Source organism: Geospiza fortis, unplaced genomic scaffold (genome assembly GCF_000277835.1).
Source record: "Geospiza fortis unplaced genomic scaffold, GeoFor_1.0 scaffold360, whole genome shotgun sequence".
In the NCBI taxonomy this organism is placed as follows: domain Eukaryota; kingdom Metazoa; phylum Chordata; class Aves; order Passeriformes; family Thraupidae; genus Geospiza; species Geospiza fortis.
In genome coordinates this window covers 40893-57095 of record NW_005054790.1, presented here as the reverse complement: position 1 = coordinate 57095, position 16203 = coordinate 40893, and the positions used below count along the sequence as shown (strand labels likewise).

The window sequence follows — 16203 nt, the reverse complement described above, 5'->3', positions numbered from 1 at the left end:
ATTTGATTGCTTCCATTGTGAGCATTAACTGTGTGGTGGCACATTTCAGAGAAGCTCACCAAGTGTGAAATAGGGTAAGGGAAGAGGCAGCTAATGGTAGCTCATTGGCTAGTGTTACATTCTGTTAAACTGAAAACACTGAAATGATGATAGTAAGTAATTCTGCATGCTGGTCTTGCCTTTTCAGATGTAAATTTAATGAACTTGGTTGATAGTATTTGCTTTGGCTTGAAATATAGATACATGTGAACCTTGTACTAAAAAAATTCAGCTGCATGTTTTTGGGGCTAGCTGCCTCTCTTCTGGGTGCCACAGTTGCTATTTTTTTAGGTCCTGAGATCATGAGCAAGCTGGCTGGTGAGTCTGAGAGCAACCTGAGGAAAGCCTTTGAAGAAGCAGAGAAGAATGCTCCTGCCATCATCTTCATTGATGAACTGGATGCCATTGCTCCTAAAAGAGAGAAGGTAAAGAAAGCATTTAGAACGTAAAGGAGTGCATCCTTTTTGGCAGCAGCTGGCATTAGTCTCTGCATTTGACTATAGGGTAAAGCAGTATTTCACTTAATGCTTGAAAGCGGTTGGATGTCAGAATTTGGATATCAGAAGAATCTGATGTAGTTCACGACGTTTCTTAACAGCTCATGTCTGTTGTATCTGTCTGCTTTGGTGCAGTACTAGCTCCTGTGTGCTGTGTTTTAGAGCTTTTGGTCTAGATATTACTTTCTCCACAGACACATGGAGAGGTGGAACGTCGCATCGTGTCTCAGCTGCTGACTCTTATGGATGGACTGAAACAGAGAGCACATGTGATCGTGATGGCAGCCACCAACAGACCTAATAGCATTGACCCAGCACTCAGGCGATTTGGTAACCATAATTGCCATCTCTTTTTTTGTTTATCAGATACTTTGTTATGGACTGTGCTTCAGGGGCCTTGGAAAGACTGAGTAGAAATTAATATTAAACATCTTATGTGTTACATAAGCTTCTTTCCGGCTACTTGTTTGGAGATAATTTCTAGATTTCAGCTTTTGGTATAATCTTTTGTGCTTTATTAGATTAGAACTTGTAGAAATAATAAAATACTTAGAGGGTAGCACATTTTTTCACTGCATCAGTTAGGTGAGGCTATTTCAGGACTAAATTCTTAAGGGGTTGTTCATGCCTCAGGTTGCAGGAGGCTCTGAATTGTCCCATTTATCTTTTATTGATGAAAAGTCTGGTAGTTTCTGAGATTCAGGTTTTCAAAACTTTGCAGTGTAAATGAACGTCTGTTGTATGACCAGTTGGTCAAATCAAATTTGCAGGAAAAATGGCCTCTTAAATGTCTAGTGAGGCATTTGAATGCACAGCTATAGCTAGAAGAAAATGATAGATGTACATGCCCTAGGTAATATTACAGTAATATGTGAGTTTCCTGCTTCCCCAGATATTGGGGCAGTTCATGTTTTTCACCACTTGGGTGCTGCTGTGAAAGTTCTGAAAAATTTAATCTCTCAGTATTTGTGGACACAAAGGTAGGAATAAATAAAAATGTCCCATGGTGTGTTGGTTAGGATAGCATATTTTCCTATAAATTAGGATTGGAAAAAAACTGAAATCCTCTGTATTTATATAATCCTGAACTCTACTTAATGCAGTAGTCTCACTTTCCCTAAATAGCTATAAGCCTTTCTGCCTTCTCTGATCTGACTCTGCTACTGTGCTGATTGATGCTGCAGAGAAACCCAAAGCTCTGGCATTTTCTGAAATTGTTTGTGGCTTGTCATCAAGTTCCTGCGTCCGAGGAAGGTATCAACTATAGCTCCCTTAGTTTGCAGAATCAGCAACTCAACGTATGCTTGTACTCCCCAGGTCGTTTTGACAGAGAGGTAGATATTGGTATCCCTGATGCCACTGGGCGCCTGGAGATCCTGCAGATCCACACAAAAAATATGAAACTGGCTGATGATGTGGATCTGGAACAGGTGAGTAGCATGCTATTACGAAAGCTTGCCTCTGCTCATTTAGGACAGCATGAAACTGAGCAAATATGTGATCTCTGAGCTTCCTCCTAACTAGATTACCAGTGACCAAAAATCCTCACTTGCTAGTTAAGAATGCTGTGGCTAAGTGAAACAAATGTGTACCAGTCCAGTCTGGAAGTGCCTTGCCACTGTCCTGTGTTTGTTTGCTGTGGCATTCTCTTTAAAAATAAAGCAAGCCTGAAACAGCACTCACAGAGCTGGCTGAACATTGTAGTAATACTGTATGGATTTAATCTCTGTCCTGAATGAAGAACTGCAGTCGTCAGGGTTATCTTTCTGCACACTATCTATTCCAGTTGCAACTTTGTTCTCAGGTAAGAGGTGGAACAGCAGTGTCTTTGACTGCTAAATGTGATAGCACTTATCTTGAATTTGCAGCAAAGCACTAATGTTTGTCCTTCAGAGTTTTGTTGCACCTCTGAATGAGGGACCAGAGCATGCATTGCCCTTGCAGAGTGCTTGCTTGTGTTCCTGAGAGTCATAGTTAATGCTCTGCTTTCAGGTGGCAAACGAGACCCATGGCCATGTTGGTGCTGACTTGGCTGCTCTTTGCTCAGAAGCTGCTCTTCAGGCAATCAGAAAGAAGATGGATCTCATAGACCTAGAAGATGAAACCATTGATGCTGAAGTGATGAACTCACTGGCTGTGACCATGGATGACTTCAGGGTAATGGAGGAGTACCCTTCTTTCTTTTGTGTGCAATGTCTAATTGCTTATCTGAAGCAAGTGAACATAAAATATTAGAATTGATATAATGCTGTTTCTTCTAACAACAGTGGGCTCTGAGCCAGAGCAACCCTTCTGCTCTTAGGGAGACAGTGGTGGAGGTGCCACAAGTTACCTGGGAAGATATTGGTGGTTTAGAAGATGTAAAGAGAGAACTCCAGGAACTTGTACAGGTAAGGATTTCCAACAGATTTTTTCCTAGTCAGCTTGAAAAATAATGATTGTCATGGTTTAGGAATGGTATTCCCCAATTTAGTGTTCCCATTGAAACACTCCAAACCACATGCTGCTCACTCACTCCCCCCTCCCCTGTGGCAGGATGGAGAGGAGAATTGGAGGCAGAAAAGGTAAAGATCATGGGTTGAGATAAGAACAATTTACTGTAAACAGCAATGAGATAAGAAAATGAACAGTATTAATAACAGTGTACAGGACAGGTGAATGATTCACATGTGAGTACTCACCATAGGGAACATGACATTATCCCCAACTGCTCGTTTCACGCTATCTGACCGAAAGGGACCCCCTCCCTCTGCCCCCCGCATGATGTGAGGTGGTACCCTGTCCTGGCCAGAACCAGGACAATAATAAAATTCAGAATCTCTGCACATTCCTGTTTGGGCTGTGACCAGGGTAAATGCAAAGTTTATATGGTATTTTCATGTAATGGACTGAAAATATCATGCTGTTCCATCTTAGTGAACCTGGGGAGAGGGAGGTGCTGGGAAGCAGCATCAGGCTTTCCTGAGCTGAGTATACAGGGACATCTTGGGTGGGTGTTGTGCTACATGCAGGAACAGCAGCAGTTCTGCTTCTCTTAAGTGAAGACTAGCAATAGCACTGCTGCCAAGAATCCTGTTATGTGATGGCTTTAATATGCTAGAAAGTAGATGAAGATTCTCATGCAGGGAGCCTCTGAAGTTTGACTTTGCAGCAGTGTTAGCATAGAGGTGAGAAGTAATTGAAGCCTTCTATGAAAGGAGAAGCTGGAACAAAGTCATGAACGGTCTGTGGAATTGGGGTGGTTTGGGTTTGATACATCCCTGCTTTCAGTTGCACTGTAGAAACAGCCTGTCTGAATAAAAGAATCCACTTTTCAATCTAACTTCTGTCATTAAAATCATCACCTATCTCTGATCATGTTGGAAGGATAAATGCTCACATCAGACATCTTGACTGTCTTTGGAGGGCAGAGAAAATAGGTTAGATAATGAGCTAGCTGTTCTCGTTTGCTTTTGCAGGGCAGACTGAAGTTGGGGTTAAATGTGCTGGAAAACTACCTGAACTGGCACTTAGTTCATAGGCTTTACAATTTAGTTGTGATGCTTTTTAAACCAGTGCCCATTTAAAAACACCAGTGGCACTGAGCAGGCAGACTCTTGTGTTTAACTCACCAGAAATCGAAATTATTTGGGTTGGAAAGGACCTCAAAGATCATTCCAAACCCTCCAGCCATGGTGTAGTGGGTTGACCCTGGCTGAATGCCAGGCATCCGCCAAAGCTGCTCTCTCACTCCCCTCCACAGCCAGCCAGAGGAGAGAAAATTTAACAAAGGGTTCATGAGTTGAGACAAGGACTGGGAGAGATCACTCATCAAATACCATAGTGGGCAAAATAGGCTCTAATTAGAGTATGAATTTAATTTATTGCTAACAAAATCAGAGCAGGACAATGAGAAGTAAAATGAACCCTTAAAAAACCACCTTCCCCCCAACCCCTCCCTCCTTTCCAGCTCTACCTCCTACCCCAGCAGTGCAAGGAAACAGGGAATGGGGGTTTTGGTCAGTCCATTACCCATGGTTTCTTCCACTGTTTATGGAGAGGAGTCGTTCCCTCGTTGCACTGTGGGGTCCCTCGCCATGGGAGACAGTTCTCCATGAACTTGTCCAACGTGAGTCCATCTCACGAGCAACAGCTAAATGTGAACTGCTGTAATGTGAGTCCAGCCCATGGGCGACAGTCCTCAAACTGCTACAGCTTGAATCACTCTTCCATGGGGTGCAATCGTCCAAGGACAGGCTGCTCCAGCAAGGGCTCCTCTCTCCATGGGCCTCCCATGGGGTCACAGCCTCCTCTTAGGCATCCACCTGCTCTGGCATGGGTGTCCTCCACAGGCTATGGGTCGATCTCTGCATCCCCATTGATCTCCATGGGCTGCAGGGGGACAGCTGCATCGCCATAGTCTTACCCACAGGATGCAGGGGAATCTCAGCTCTGGTGCCTGGAGCACTTCCTCCCCCTCCTTCTCCACTGACCTTGATGTCTCCATAGTTTTTCTTCTCACATATTCTCACCCCACTCTTCTCTGGCTGCAATTACATCTGCGCAATAACTTTTCTTTCTTCTTAAATATGTTATCACGGAGGCATTACCACCATTTCTAATTGGGCCAGCCTTGACCAGCAGCACATGCGTCTTTGGAGCTGCCAGGGATTGGTTCTGCCAGACATGGGGGAAGCTTTTAGCAGCTTTTCACTGAAGCCACCCCTGTAGCCCCCCCGCTACCAAAACCAGGCCATGCAAACTGAATACACATGGACAGGGACACCTTCCACTATACCAGGTTGTTCAGAGCACCATCCAGCCTGGCCTTGGATACTTCCAGGGATGGAATGTCCACAACTTCTCTGGGTAACCTATGCCAGTGCCTCACCACCCTCACAGTAAAGAATTTTTTCCCAATATCCAATCTAAATCTACTCTCCTTCAGTTTGAAGCCATTCCCTCTTGTCTTATCACTACATGTACTTGTAAAATGTCCCGCTCTGGCTTTCTTGTAGGCATCCTTTAGGTACAGGAAGGCTGCTCTAAGATCTCCCCAGAGCCTTTTCCAGGCTGAACAGCCCCAGCTCTCTCAGCCTATCTTCATAGGAGAGGTGCTCCAGCCCTCTGATCAGCTCTCTGCTGTGTTTGCATCAGCAGGTCTACATCCTTATTTTGAGGGCCCTAGAACTGGATGCAGTACTCCAGGTGGGGTCTCAGAAGAGCGGAGCAGGGGGGCAGAGTCACAGAACGGTTGAGGTTGGAAGAGACTGCAGTGGATCATCTGGTCCAACCCCCCTGCTCAAGCAGGGTTATCCCAGAGCACATGGCACAGAATTGCATCCAGACAGTTCTTGAATACCTCCACTGAGGGATACTCCACAACCTCTCTGGGCAATCTGTTCCAGTGCTCAGTCACCCGCACAGTAAAGAAGTTCTTCCTCATGTTCAGGTGGAACTTCCTGTGCATCACTTTCTGCCTGTTTATTCTCATCCTATTGCTTGGCACCACCAAGAAGAGCCTGATCCATCCTCTTGATGATACTCTCTTCAGATACAGATACACATTGATGAGGTCCCCTCTCAGTTCTCTTCTTAAGGCTGAACAGGCCCAGCTGCTTCAGCCTTCCCTGATAAAAGAGATGTTCCAGTCCCTTAATCCTCTTTGTCACCCTCCACTGGACCTGCTTCAGGATCTCCATGTCTCTCTTGTACTGAGGAGCCCAGAATGGGACTCAGCACTCCAGATGCCACCTCACCAGGACTGAGTAGATGGGCAGGACCACCTCCCTTGACCTGCTGGCAATGCTCTTCTTAATGCACCCCAGGATCCCATTTGCCTTCTTGGCCACAAGGGCACTGCTGGCTCATGGACAGCTTGTTGTCCACTAAGTGGAAAGAACCTGTTTATTTAACAGGCAAAGCACCCCCCAGCACACAAAATGAACAATACCGGATGACAAAACTCTTTCACTGCTCTGAAAAAGATGACAAATTCAGAAAGTGTCTCCTGGGAGTGGTCGCTCTGTTATCAGTCGCTCCGGTGCTGGGAATAGCTGCTGCAGGCCACAAGGTGCAAACTCTCAGTGTTTCCCAGGTCCCAGTCCAGAGCAGGTTCGAGTGGTTCCAAGAAAAGGGAAAGAAAAACAGTCCAGGGAAAATTTGGACTGCCTAGCTAAACTAACTAACAAGCAGAAGCAAAAGCAAGAGCAAAGCAGGAGCAAGAGCAAAGCAAAAGCAAGCGCAAAAAAAAAAGCAAAAGCAGCCCTATGTACTGCCCCATCTCTGTGTCTCAACAACTATGGGGGAGTGAGCAGGCTGATAACAAAGCAAAACAAAACTTTCTTCTTCAGAGCCATTCTTGAGGGCACAGAACATAATATCCATCATAAACAGAACAGACGACTGGGGATACAAGCATCATAACGTCACCCTAGGACACTGGTACTTCCCTGGGTCCTCCTTCTTGCCCTTTTTGAAGACTGGGCTGACATTTGCTTTCTTCCAGTCCTCAGGCACCTCTCCTGATTGCCACAACTTTTCAAAGATGATTGTGAGCAGCCTCGCTCTGGTGTCCATCAGCTCTCTCAGCACTCGTGGATGCATCCCATCAGGGGCCATGGACTTGTGAATATCAAATTTGTTTAGGTGTTCTCTGACCCAACTCTCCTTGACCAAAGGAAGGTCTTCCTTCCAACATTCCTTTACCCTGGTCTCCTGGGTCAGAGATCCCTGAGGGCTGGTCTTGTCAGTGAAGACTGATGCAAAGAAGACGTTCAGTAACTTTGCCTTCTCTGCATTCTCTGTCAGCAGGGTCCCCTCTCCATTTACTAATGGTCTCACATTATCCTTAGTTTTCCTTTTGTTACTGATGTATTGGAAGAAGCCCTTCTTGTTGTCCTTGACATCCTTGGCCAGATTTAATTCCAGATGGGCCTTGGCCTTTCTTGTCTCATTTCCACTTACTCTGACAACCTCTTTATATTCAGTCCAAGTGGCCTGACCCTGCTTCCATCTCCTGTGTTTCCTGCTTTTGCTTGGGTCCCCTTTGCCTGATTTCTTGCTCATTGGGATGTACCATTCTTGAGTTGGGAGGATATCGACCAAGTCTTTTGGACTCCTCTTCCCTGTAGGACTTATTCCCATGGGATTCTTCCAAGAAGATCCCTGAAGAGGCTAAAGTTAGCTCTCCTGGAGTCCATGGTTACAATCTTACTTGCTGCCCTGCTTCTTCCTCGCATGATACTGAACTTGTCAATCTCATGGTCACTACAGCCAAGGCTGCCCCCAACCTTTACATCTCCAAAATGGCCTTCCCTGTTTATTAGTATGAGGTCAAGCAGCACATCATCCTGTTACCAAAAATTTGGTAAAATAAAAATCTCCTTAACACCAATGTAGCATTAAGAAGCAGGCATTCTTTATTTGGCCGTATGCATGAGGGGATAGCTCCTCCTAAAGTTGAGCACAGTGAGTACAGGAAAGTTTCTGTTTATATACTGTATTTTACATATATATTCATTGATTGTCCCAGAATAAACATACATATGATAATAATTTTCCAGAAATCATTAACATATTTTCCCTCCCCTTTACGCATGTGTTCTTTTGTCTTGGGGGTCTCTGGTGGTCTCTAGTGATTGAGGGACCCCAATGTAATACCTGACCTGGTCAAATTGGCAGGGCACTGGGACTGGTGAACTTCCAATTCTTCTTACACAATGGGCATTGTGCAGTTCTGTAGGCCAGTGGGTTTTAAAGAACAAGCATTGTGTTAGCTCACCAGGTGTAGACAATTTTTCATCTGGTAACATTCCCCCCTTTGAGGCTTGTGAAGCTTGTCTTTTTAAGCCTTCATAAGCCTCACTTTGATTTTTAATAACATTGTATAAGTACCTTGCATTGCATTAGCAATCATGTTTTTTATGCAACTTAAAGCAAACATCGTAATCACAATTATTACTATGATCACAATTATGCTTTGCAAAAATGAGGCCAACCAACCAGTCAGAGAAAATGCAAGTCCTTTAAATATTTTATTTAACCAGTTACTTTCTAATTTTGTCCCTAATTTTCTGCTAGATGCAGCAACTGATTTTATCCTCTCTATCTGATCATCCAATTTAGCAGTCACATTCAGAATGTGCATACAACAAATATTGTTGTTTAAATTCAAGTATCCACATACTCCATGTTCATGTAGTAGCAATAGATCTAAAGACAATCTGTTTTGTAAGGTCATTTTAGTTGTGCCTTGCAATTGGTCATTTATTTCAGCAAACCCCAATTGAGTTGTATTTGCTAAAGCTTCCATTTGCAGAGTCAAATTGTGTATAGCTAGTCTGTTCCTAAAGGTAAATATTTCAGGAGTAAAGATGGATTTTTATATCCATCCCACTATAGTTTTTGTATCCTTCTCACATGTGTTCCCAGATTTTTGTCAAATTGCTGACTAAAGTTCCCCACAGAACTGGATTTTCTGCAGAGGTTGGTATTGGTAAACAAGCTGTTATAGAAGTTACATTCTGTAATCTGACTTTAGGACCATATTCCCCTTCCAAGAATTTAAGATCATAGTTTCTATTATTATTATAAATATGCAATTATTTATCATCTTCATCTAGGTCCAATAAATAGCATCCCCCTAGAAAATCACATTCTATACCTAAAACTATAGGATTTAGATGAAAAACCTCCAAGGTGTTAGTCAGTCTTGTTTCTGCTGTGTTTAATGTGTGGTTGCTGGTTTTACCCACATGTGATGAAGCCAGGGTTCGATTCCTTTTACCTTGAGTGCAGTGTAGGTTACCAGGAGGACTTGATATGGTCCCTTCCACTTCTCCTGGATTGGTCCAAAATTCAAGGTTCTGATGCACACTGTATCTCCTGGTCAGAAAGGATGTACAGGCAAGTCTAGCCCAAATGATCTGTTGACAGTGTTGTACCTTTTAAGACTTAAAAGAGTTAGTTCCAGTGCTATTAAATATTAATTTCAGCAAATCTTTTGAGACTTCCCTTGCCTTGTTGGTACAACATGGGAAAGCTTCTGGCCATCCAGAAGTATCTACCAATACCAAAATGTACCAGTTCCCATTCTGCCTGGGCAGTTCTTCAAAATAAATTTGCCAATTATCACCTAGTGAATTCCCCTGTTTTACTATCCTTATGGTGGCCTTTTTCCTTTCTTGGGATTATTTTGCAAAATAAATCACACATTTTTCAACAACTAATCTATTATTTTCTGTCATCTTTGTGCTATGTTGTTCCTTGATAAACTAGTCACCATATTTTCTATTTCCTAATGTGTTTCCTGATGTTTTAGTTCTGTTATCTTATACATTAATTGTGGAGGTACAATTACCTGCCCACATGAGGTTACCAGTCACCTGCTGGGATTTCCCATAGCTTCTAATGATGGGGCTAACTGCCTGTCCTGGTTACTATAATTTTGTTTTGTTCCCAGACATTCAATTTTTTGCTAGGTATTAGTGCAAAGATACCTTTTTCAGCAACCTCTTTAGTTGTTTTGTCAGCTAATTGATTCCCTGTGTTAACTGGGGAGTCTCCAAACTGATGGGTTTTACAAGGGCATCATGGCCACTTCTGAGTTTTGCACACTCTGTAGTAGTTGACTAATTTCTTCTTTGTACTTAATAGGAGACCTCTGTGCCAATAACAATCCCCTTTCCTTCCATTCGGTTTCATGGATGTGTATTATTCCAAAAATATATTTTTAATCAGTCCATCTGTTTACTCTTTCAGTGATTTCTAGCACTCATTGTAAAGTCATTACTTATGCTTTTTGTGCTGATGTGTTAAAAGGTAAAGCCTGGCTTCTGTTGTCTCAGTCGAGGTTCCCACGGCATATCCAGCTGCCCATTTTCTGTTTCGTACCATGCTACTCCCACTGGTGTATAGGTGCAGTTCCTGGTCCTGGATGGGATTGCTCTTGAGATCCAGTCTGCCAGAACACACTTGTCCAATGGTTACCAGGCAGTCATGGTACAAAGGTCTCTGGGCTTCTTCTGAAGCCTGAAGAAACATGGCTGAGTTCGAAGCAGTGGTTACCTTAAGCAGCTCAACATTGTCCTGCTGGTATTTCAGCATCCTGCTGGTGATATCCTGTCTTCCTTTTTGTTCCAATTGTTTGGACAGGCTGCTTCCATGACCCCAAATGCTGCACCAGTCCCCCTAGTGCCAGGTGCATCTTTTCATGCCCAAGTAACTCAAATGGTTTGGTTCAAATGTGAGAGTCACAGTGCAGGCATTGTCATTAAGGTTCTTTTAGGGCTTCAAAGACCCTCTGACTCTCAGGAGTCCATACCAAGTATTTTTCGGTGGAGGATCATACAAGGGTTTTGCCAGTACTCCATAACTGTCAATCCATAACTGACACCATCCGGCCATACCTAAGTAGGCTTGTAGTCCTTTGCTCTGGCGTCTGACAAACAGCTTCTTTTCAGCTGCTTCCCAAGCTTTTTTTTCCCTGCAAGATCTCAAAACTAAGATATATTACTGCTTTGCTTGGAGCCTTTACCCAGCTCCTTGTCTTAGAGGGCACTAAACCTGTTTGTTAATAGCGAGTCTTCAGGAGGAAAAAGAGAATTCTTCCTTGTACAGAGTGGTTAGTTTCCAGCATTCTTTTGACTTTGAATTTCTTGAGACATGGTACAGAGCCTGCGTGCATCTCTAATGTAGAGGGGGGCTGAAACTCCTGAGTCTGTAGGGTCTCTGAGAATATGCTATCACTTTCTCATCTTCATGAATGCTTTGCAGTCTGCTTGCTTCCTCACATAACTCCTTGACCTGGTGACATAGCTCCCTGACAGGGACACACCTTCTGCAGAATTGATGACTCAGCCCCAGCTTCCCAGATAGGCATCAGGCACTCCTTACAACCAGAGGCCTGCAGAGCTACATGTACTGTCAGAAGGTCTGTCACTGGTGCAGCAACTTCAACAGCCACTGGGGAACAAGCTCTACAGTGTCATCACCATAACGTTGGGAGTTCACACTAGTAAGACTGGGAAAGAAAGGGCTTCCCTTGCCCCTTGGCATTAACTGCTGCTCCTATTTCCTGCTCTCTGGTACTGCTACTATGTTGGCCCTCCTATTGAGAGGAGCCCTTTCTTGTCAACTGCAGTGCAAACTGCTGCACCCCACCTTGGCTGACATGCCATGTCCTGTTTGCCCCCTCTGTTTGCTGTGCTCCTGGTCTCGTGCTCCCTGGGGGCTCCTGCACCTGAGCTGTTCACCTCTGTGGGTGACAGGCTGAGCTTAAATCAGCTGCTGTCACTCCTGGCCCGGCCCATGCTGAGTCAGCTGGTGTTGTTCAAACTCCACATGGGTCTTGACGGTCTCCTGGGGTTACCCTGCCTTTAGAAACTCACTGATTGCTGCAATCTCCTGCTCTGCTGCAGGATGTGCCTGCACAAGAGCTGTTTGCTCCCTCAACCTGCTAGCCATGCTTTGATGCAGCTCAGGACACAGTTGGTTTCTGGGCTGCGAGTGCAGATTGCTGGTTCATGTTGAGCTTCCCATCAGTCACCATCCCCAAGTCCTTCTCAACAGGGCTGCTCCCAATGCATTCTCTTCCCAGCCTGTACTTGTGTTTGGGATTGCCCCGACCAGATGCAGGACCTTGTGTTGCCGTTGAGTTAGGAACAGCAAGGAAAAGACGACACAGACTCCAATGCTTCTTAGAAGGCATGAAGCAAGGTTTATTAGAAACTGCACATATTTATAGAACCTGATTGGTCCTTAAACAACACCCCTCACACCATTGGTTAATTAGGAACAACACCTTCTGGCAAAATATCTTTCCATAAACATCACATACAAACATTCCACAAGTTCACAAACACCAGGTGGAGAGATTAAGATAAGAATTGTTTTAATTCTTTCTCTTGAGTGTTCTCACAACTTCCCCAGGATGATGAATGGGAAAGTTATCTGTTTCTCTCTCTGACTAAACTGTCAGCATCCACAGGTCCCCCTTTTTTGTTTAAAGTGGAAGGCAGCATTTGTAATCCTCTGTGGGGCCCCTTGCAGGAAGGAGAACAAACACAGCTGAAGCGGTCCCTTTTGCAATTTGCCGGTTATCAATCAGAACCTCAATCAGATGCTGACTTAGAATGGTCAGGGAGATTCTCCAACACATACCATTGAATTCTTTACAATCACATCCTTTTACCAACATCAAGTCTTGTTGTTCCTTCTTACAAGAAATCCTTACTAATTCTAATACAGTAATAAAACATTGTTAGTCTGCTCAAAGAATTGGCAGTCTAACATGTCAACAGCCCTTTCCCAGAAACAAAGAAAAAGATAGAATGCTCATTCCCTACTCGTAGAAGGACCATCTGATTGATGATTGGCAACTTGATCATCATTTGAAGATTGCCTGTTGGCCACATTCTGTTTTTGGTGTCGCAATTCAGGGCGGACGCACCTTGCAGGTATCCACCGTACCCCAGTATCTGTGGAAACGCATGCATACCGGCGACCCCAAGCAATAAACTCGCACGGGCCCTCTCACTTATTAGTGGTTAGGTCCTGTATCCAGGCTTTTGCTCAAGGCAGGTGCATCTCACCTGAAGACTGCAATGAGAAAAGGTGATTTAAAATGACAGGATTGTTTGAATTTTGTGGCACTGTAAGATGATTGATTGTATATAGAGCTTTTTCCAGTCAGATGTGTGGGATTTCTCCGGGCATTCCGCTTTTTTGTTTTTCCAGAACACGCTTTAAAGTACCATGAGCGTGTTCAACAATAGCTTGACCAGTTGGAGAATGCAGAATACCAAGTTTATGTGAGACTCCACATAAGCACAAAAACTGCCGCGTCATCTGCGAGACGTGGGCAGGACCATTATCAGTTTTCACACAAGAAGTGATGGGGGTGGGCATGGAAACCATAGCACAAATTTGACCTGTAAAGTCAGAGTCAATGACACCTGGATGCACAAAGATTCCTTGGAGGGTGGCACTAGATCTTCCCACAAGCAGTGCACTCAATCCTTGACCCAAAGGTCCAAAGGCATCCAGAGGAACCTTATATACACAACAAGATTCTAAGATGATTGTTCCTGCGGTGTGCACATCCACCCTGGCTGCTCTGTGGGTGCTACCCCTAAGCTGGCTGAGTAAGCCTGTGTTGGTACCATGCCCTGGGGAATCATTTGTGTTGGAGCGCAGTTCCCCTTTGCGCTTGTCTTCTTGTTTCCTAAACAGTAAGAGCCTGAGATGAGAGATGCGGGACATCAGGCGGCTCTTCAAAATGCACTTTATTGTATCCAAGATGTTACAACAGTCCAGGGTCATGGGTGACAGAGCCTGCGCCTACAGCTGTCAGCTCCAGCTGTAGACAAGCCTGAAGGTGCTTTAGTTTTGGTTACATTGCATTATATACTTTTCTTTGCTGAGCATCCTAATACATAAGAACCAGTCTATACCTTTACTTTTACCTATAGCCTATCAGAACTACTATCATTACCATATTATGGTTAATACTATCCAATTACATGAGTTAGTATGTTACAGTTTAAGCTAGAAGTTGTTTTTCAGTTTTCTTGCAGTGGAAAATTCTTAAACCTTTTTTCTACTTGCCACATCGACATGTCTTGTTTGCCTGAGGTATCTTTCTGCTTGGTAAAAACATCTTTTTGTTTGTGGTCAGCTTATCCTTTGCTCTAAGTCATCAAATCTCTTTCCAACTCAACCCTTGCTTTCTTAGTTGTCCAGCAAGACTGGCTCAGCAAACCTCAATTTACACATCTATTATTCTTCTATATCAAAACTTGCTTCCATCTCTATATCGTTCTCAGGTTCTACATTCAGAGATCTTTCTGCGAAGCATACATATCTGTTAAACTTTCTTGTCAAACTTTCATCCTTCCCAACACCAAACCTACCAAAAGCTGACCGTTGGCATGGTATTTAGAGTTACATTGGTTTACATAATGACCTGGCTTTGCACACGTAGCACACAAGAAATTAGTCTTATTTCCTTTCTGTTTCTGTGTTCCCTGTTTTTGCTTGTCCTTATTTTTCACCTGTTTCTGTTGGCCATCCCCTGAGGCTGTCCAGCCTGGCTGTAAAGCAGCCACCAAAACAGATGTTTTGTAGTCTACAGAACCTACTTTTGAACATTCTTGGACCGTGTCTGGTAATGTTGGGTCACCTGGAAGAGCATCCATGATCTTCCAACAATCATAGTTTGCATTGTCTCTTGCTAATTGCTTACGTAACATCTGCCTCAAATTATCATCCTCAACCTACTTTTCCAGGGCTGCTGCAATTTTCTCAACAAATGGTAAAAATGGTTCTCTTATTCATTGAGTTATTTTCACATATTGTGGCTTGGGAGCAGCCATTTCTATAGTTTTTAACAGTGCTCCAAAGCCTATCTTTTGACTGCTCGAGAATGGCAGGGTCCCAGGTAGCCTGAAGATCAGGATTAGAGAAGGCATTCTTCCCCATGAGAGCATCCACTCCCACGGCATACCTGGGATCATTCAGAGGCAATCACAGGTTCTCTGCTGCAGCCCTATCTGCCATCTTCCTCCAGTTGTCCTTAAAAACTTTAAATTGTACAGGTTGGAACAATATTTGAGCTATATGTTTAATATCAAATGAAGCAAGCAGGTCAGTGTTTAACACTCCGATAATTTGCATAATTTGTGAAGAACCAAGCCCATATTTTTCTACCTTACCTTGCAAATCTTGCATGACTTGCCATGCTATGACACCGTGCTTGTCAACTTGTCCTGTATTTGGAACAGTTTTATACACGGGAAAGGCTTGGACTCCCCCTTCTGACAGAACATTGCCTCTCTGATCCACCTGTGTTCCCTCCTCAGATGCTGGATTAACTACTTAACTGTCCCCTGTGGCCCCTTCCTCCGCATTTATTGTGTTGATGAGTCTGCCCCCGGGCATTCCCACCTTCTCTAACAGGTCCCAATCCCCATTTTCCAGAGCCTGCAATTTGACCAATTCCCAAAATTGGCAAGGGTTTGTCAGTCGCATGGTCACCTGACAAGGGGACAGCGTCCAGAGATGACTCTGGTATGATGTCACTGCTTGTCGGTTCCAGCATTCTGCCACCAGGCCACGCCCCTGGTGGGGGGCAGGTTGCCAATCTTTGTCGCTGTCGCTGTCCGTGTCCTGGGGTGGGCGGGACAGCCTGTGGGAGGTGGAGGATGGCAGGCCAGCTAGAGGCACCAAAGCAGTGAAGCCAGCTGCAAGCCCCGAGGTGGGAAAGTCAGCAGCAGCCGGTGAGGTGGGGGACCCGGCCATGGTGGGCGATGTGGGCTGTGGCGGTGAAGCTGCAAGAGACATGATGCCCACTGATCTGCACGCAGCAGAGGGAGGAGAAGGAGGAGTAGGCACAGGCAGTTGCGCCATTTCCACAGATGAAAGCAGAGGGGCGGAAGAGACCACAGCTCCGGTCGTGTCATTTGTTGACAGTGAAGGTGCTGCCACTGCCACTTGCACTTGCACCGCAGAGGAGGAGGGGACTGGCAGGGGGAACAAAGTCGTCAGGAACAAAGGCGCCCTGGTGAGCGCTGGCAGTGCGGGGGGAAGGGAGGGGGGGGTGGCACATACACTTGCGCTGGCTCTGCAGATGGGAACATGGGAACAGAGGAGCCGAAGGGCCGGTCGGTCCAGGCACGTCCACTCGCTG

The 16203-nt window shown here is 44.7% G+C and overlaps 1 protein-coding gene across 1 annotated transcript in view; it reads left to right on the top strand.

Moving 5' to 3' along the window:
• Positions 1–16203, top strand: part of LOC102032750 (transitional endoplasmic reticulum ATPase) — a 45331-nt gene that overhangs the window by 11592 nt on the left and 17536 nt on the right. Inside the window, exons 7-11 of the mRNA XM_014311408.2 lie at positions 331–464; positions 731–866; positions 1854–1966; positions 2529–2693; positions 2804–2926. Of these exons, the coding sequence (XP_014166883.1) occupies positions 331–464; positions 731–866; positions 1854–1966; positions 2529–2693; positions 2804–2926 (671 nt within the window). The remainder of the gene's footprint in view (positions 1–330; positions 465–730; positions 867–1853; positions 1967–2528; positions 2694–2803; positions 2927–16203) is intronic.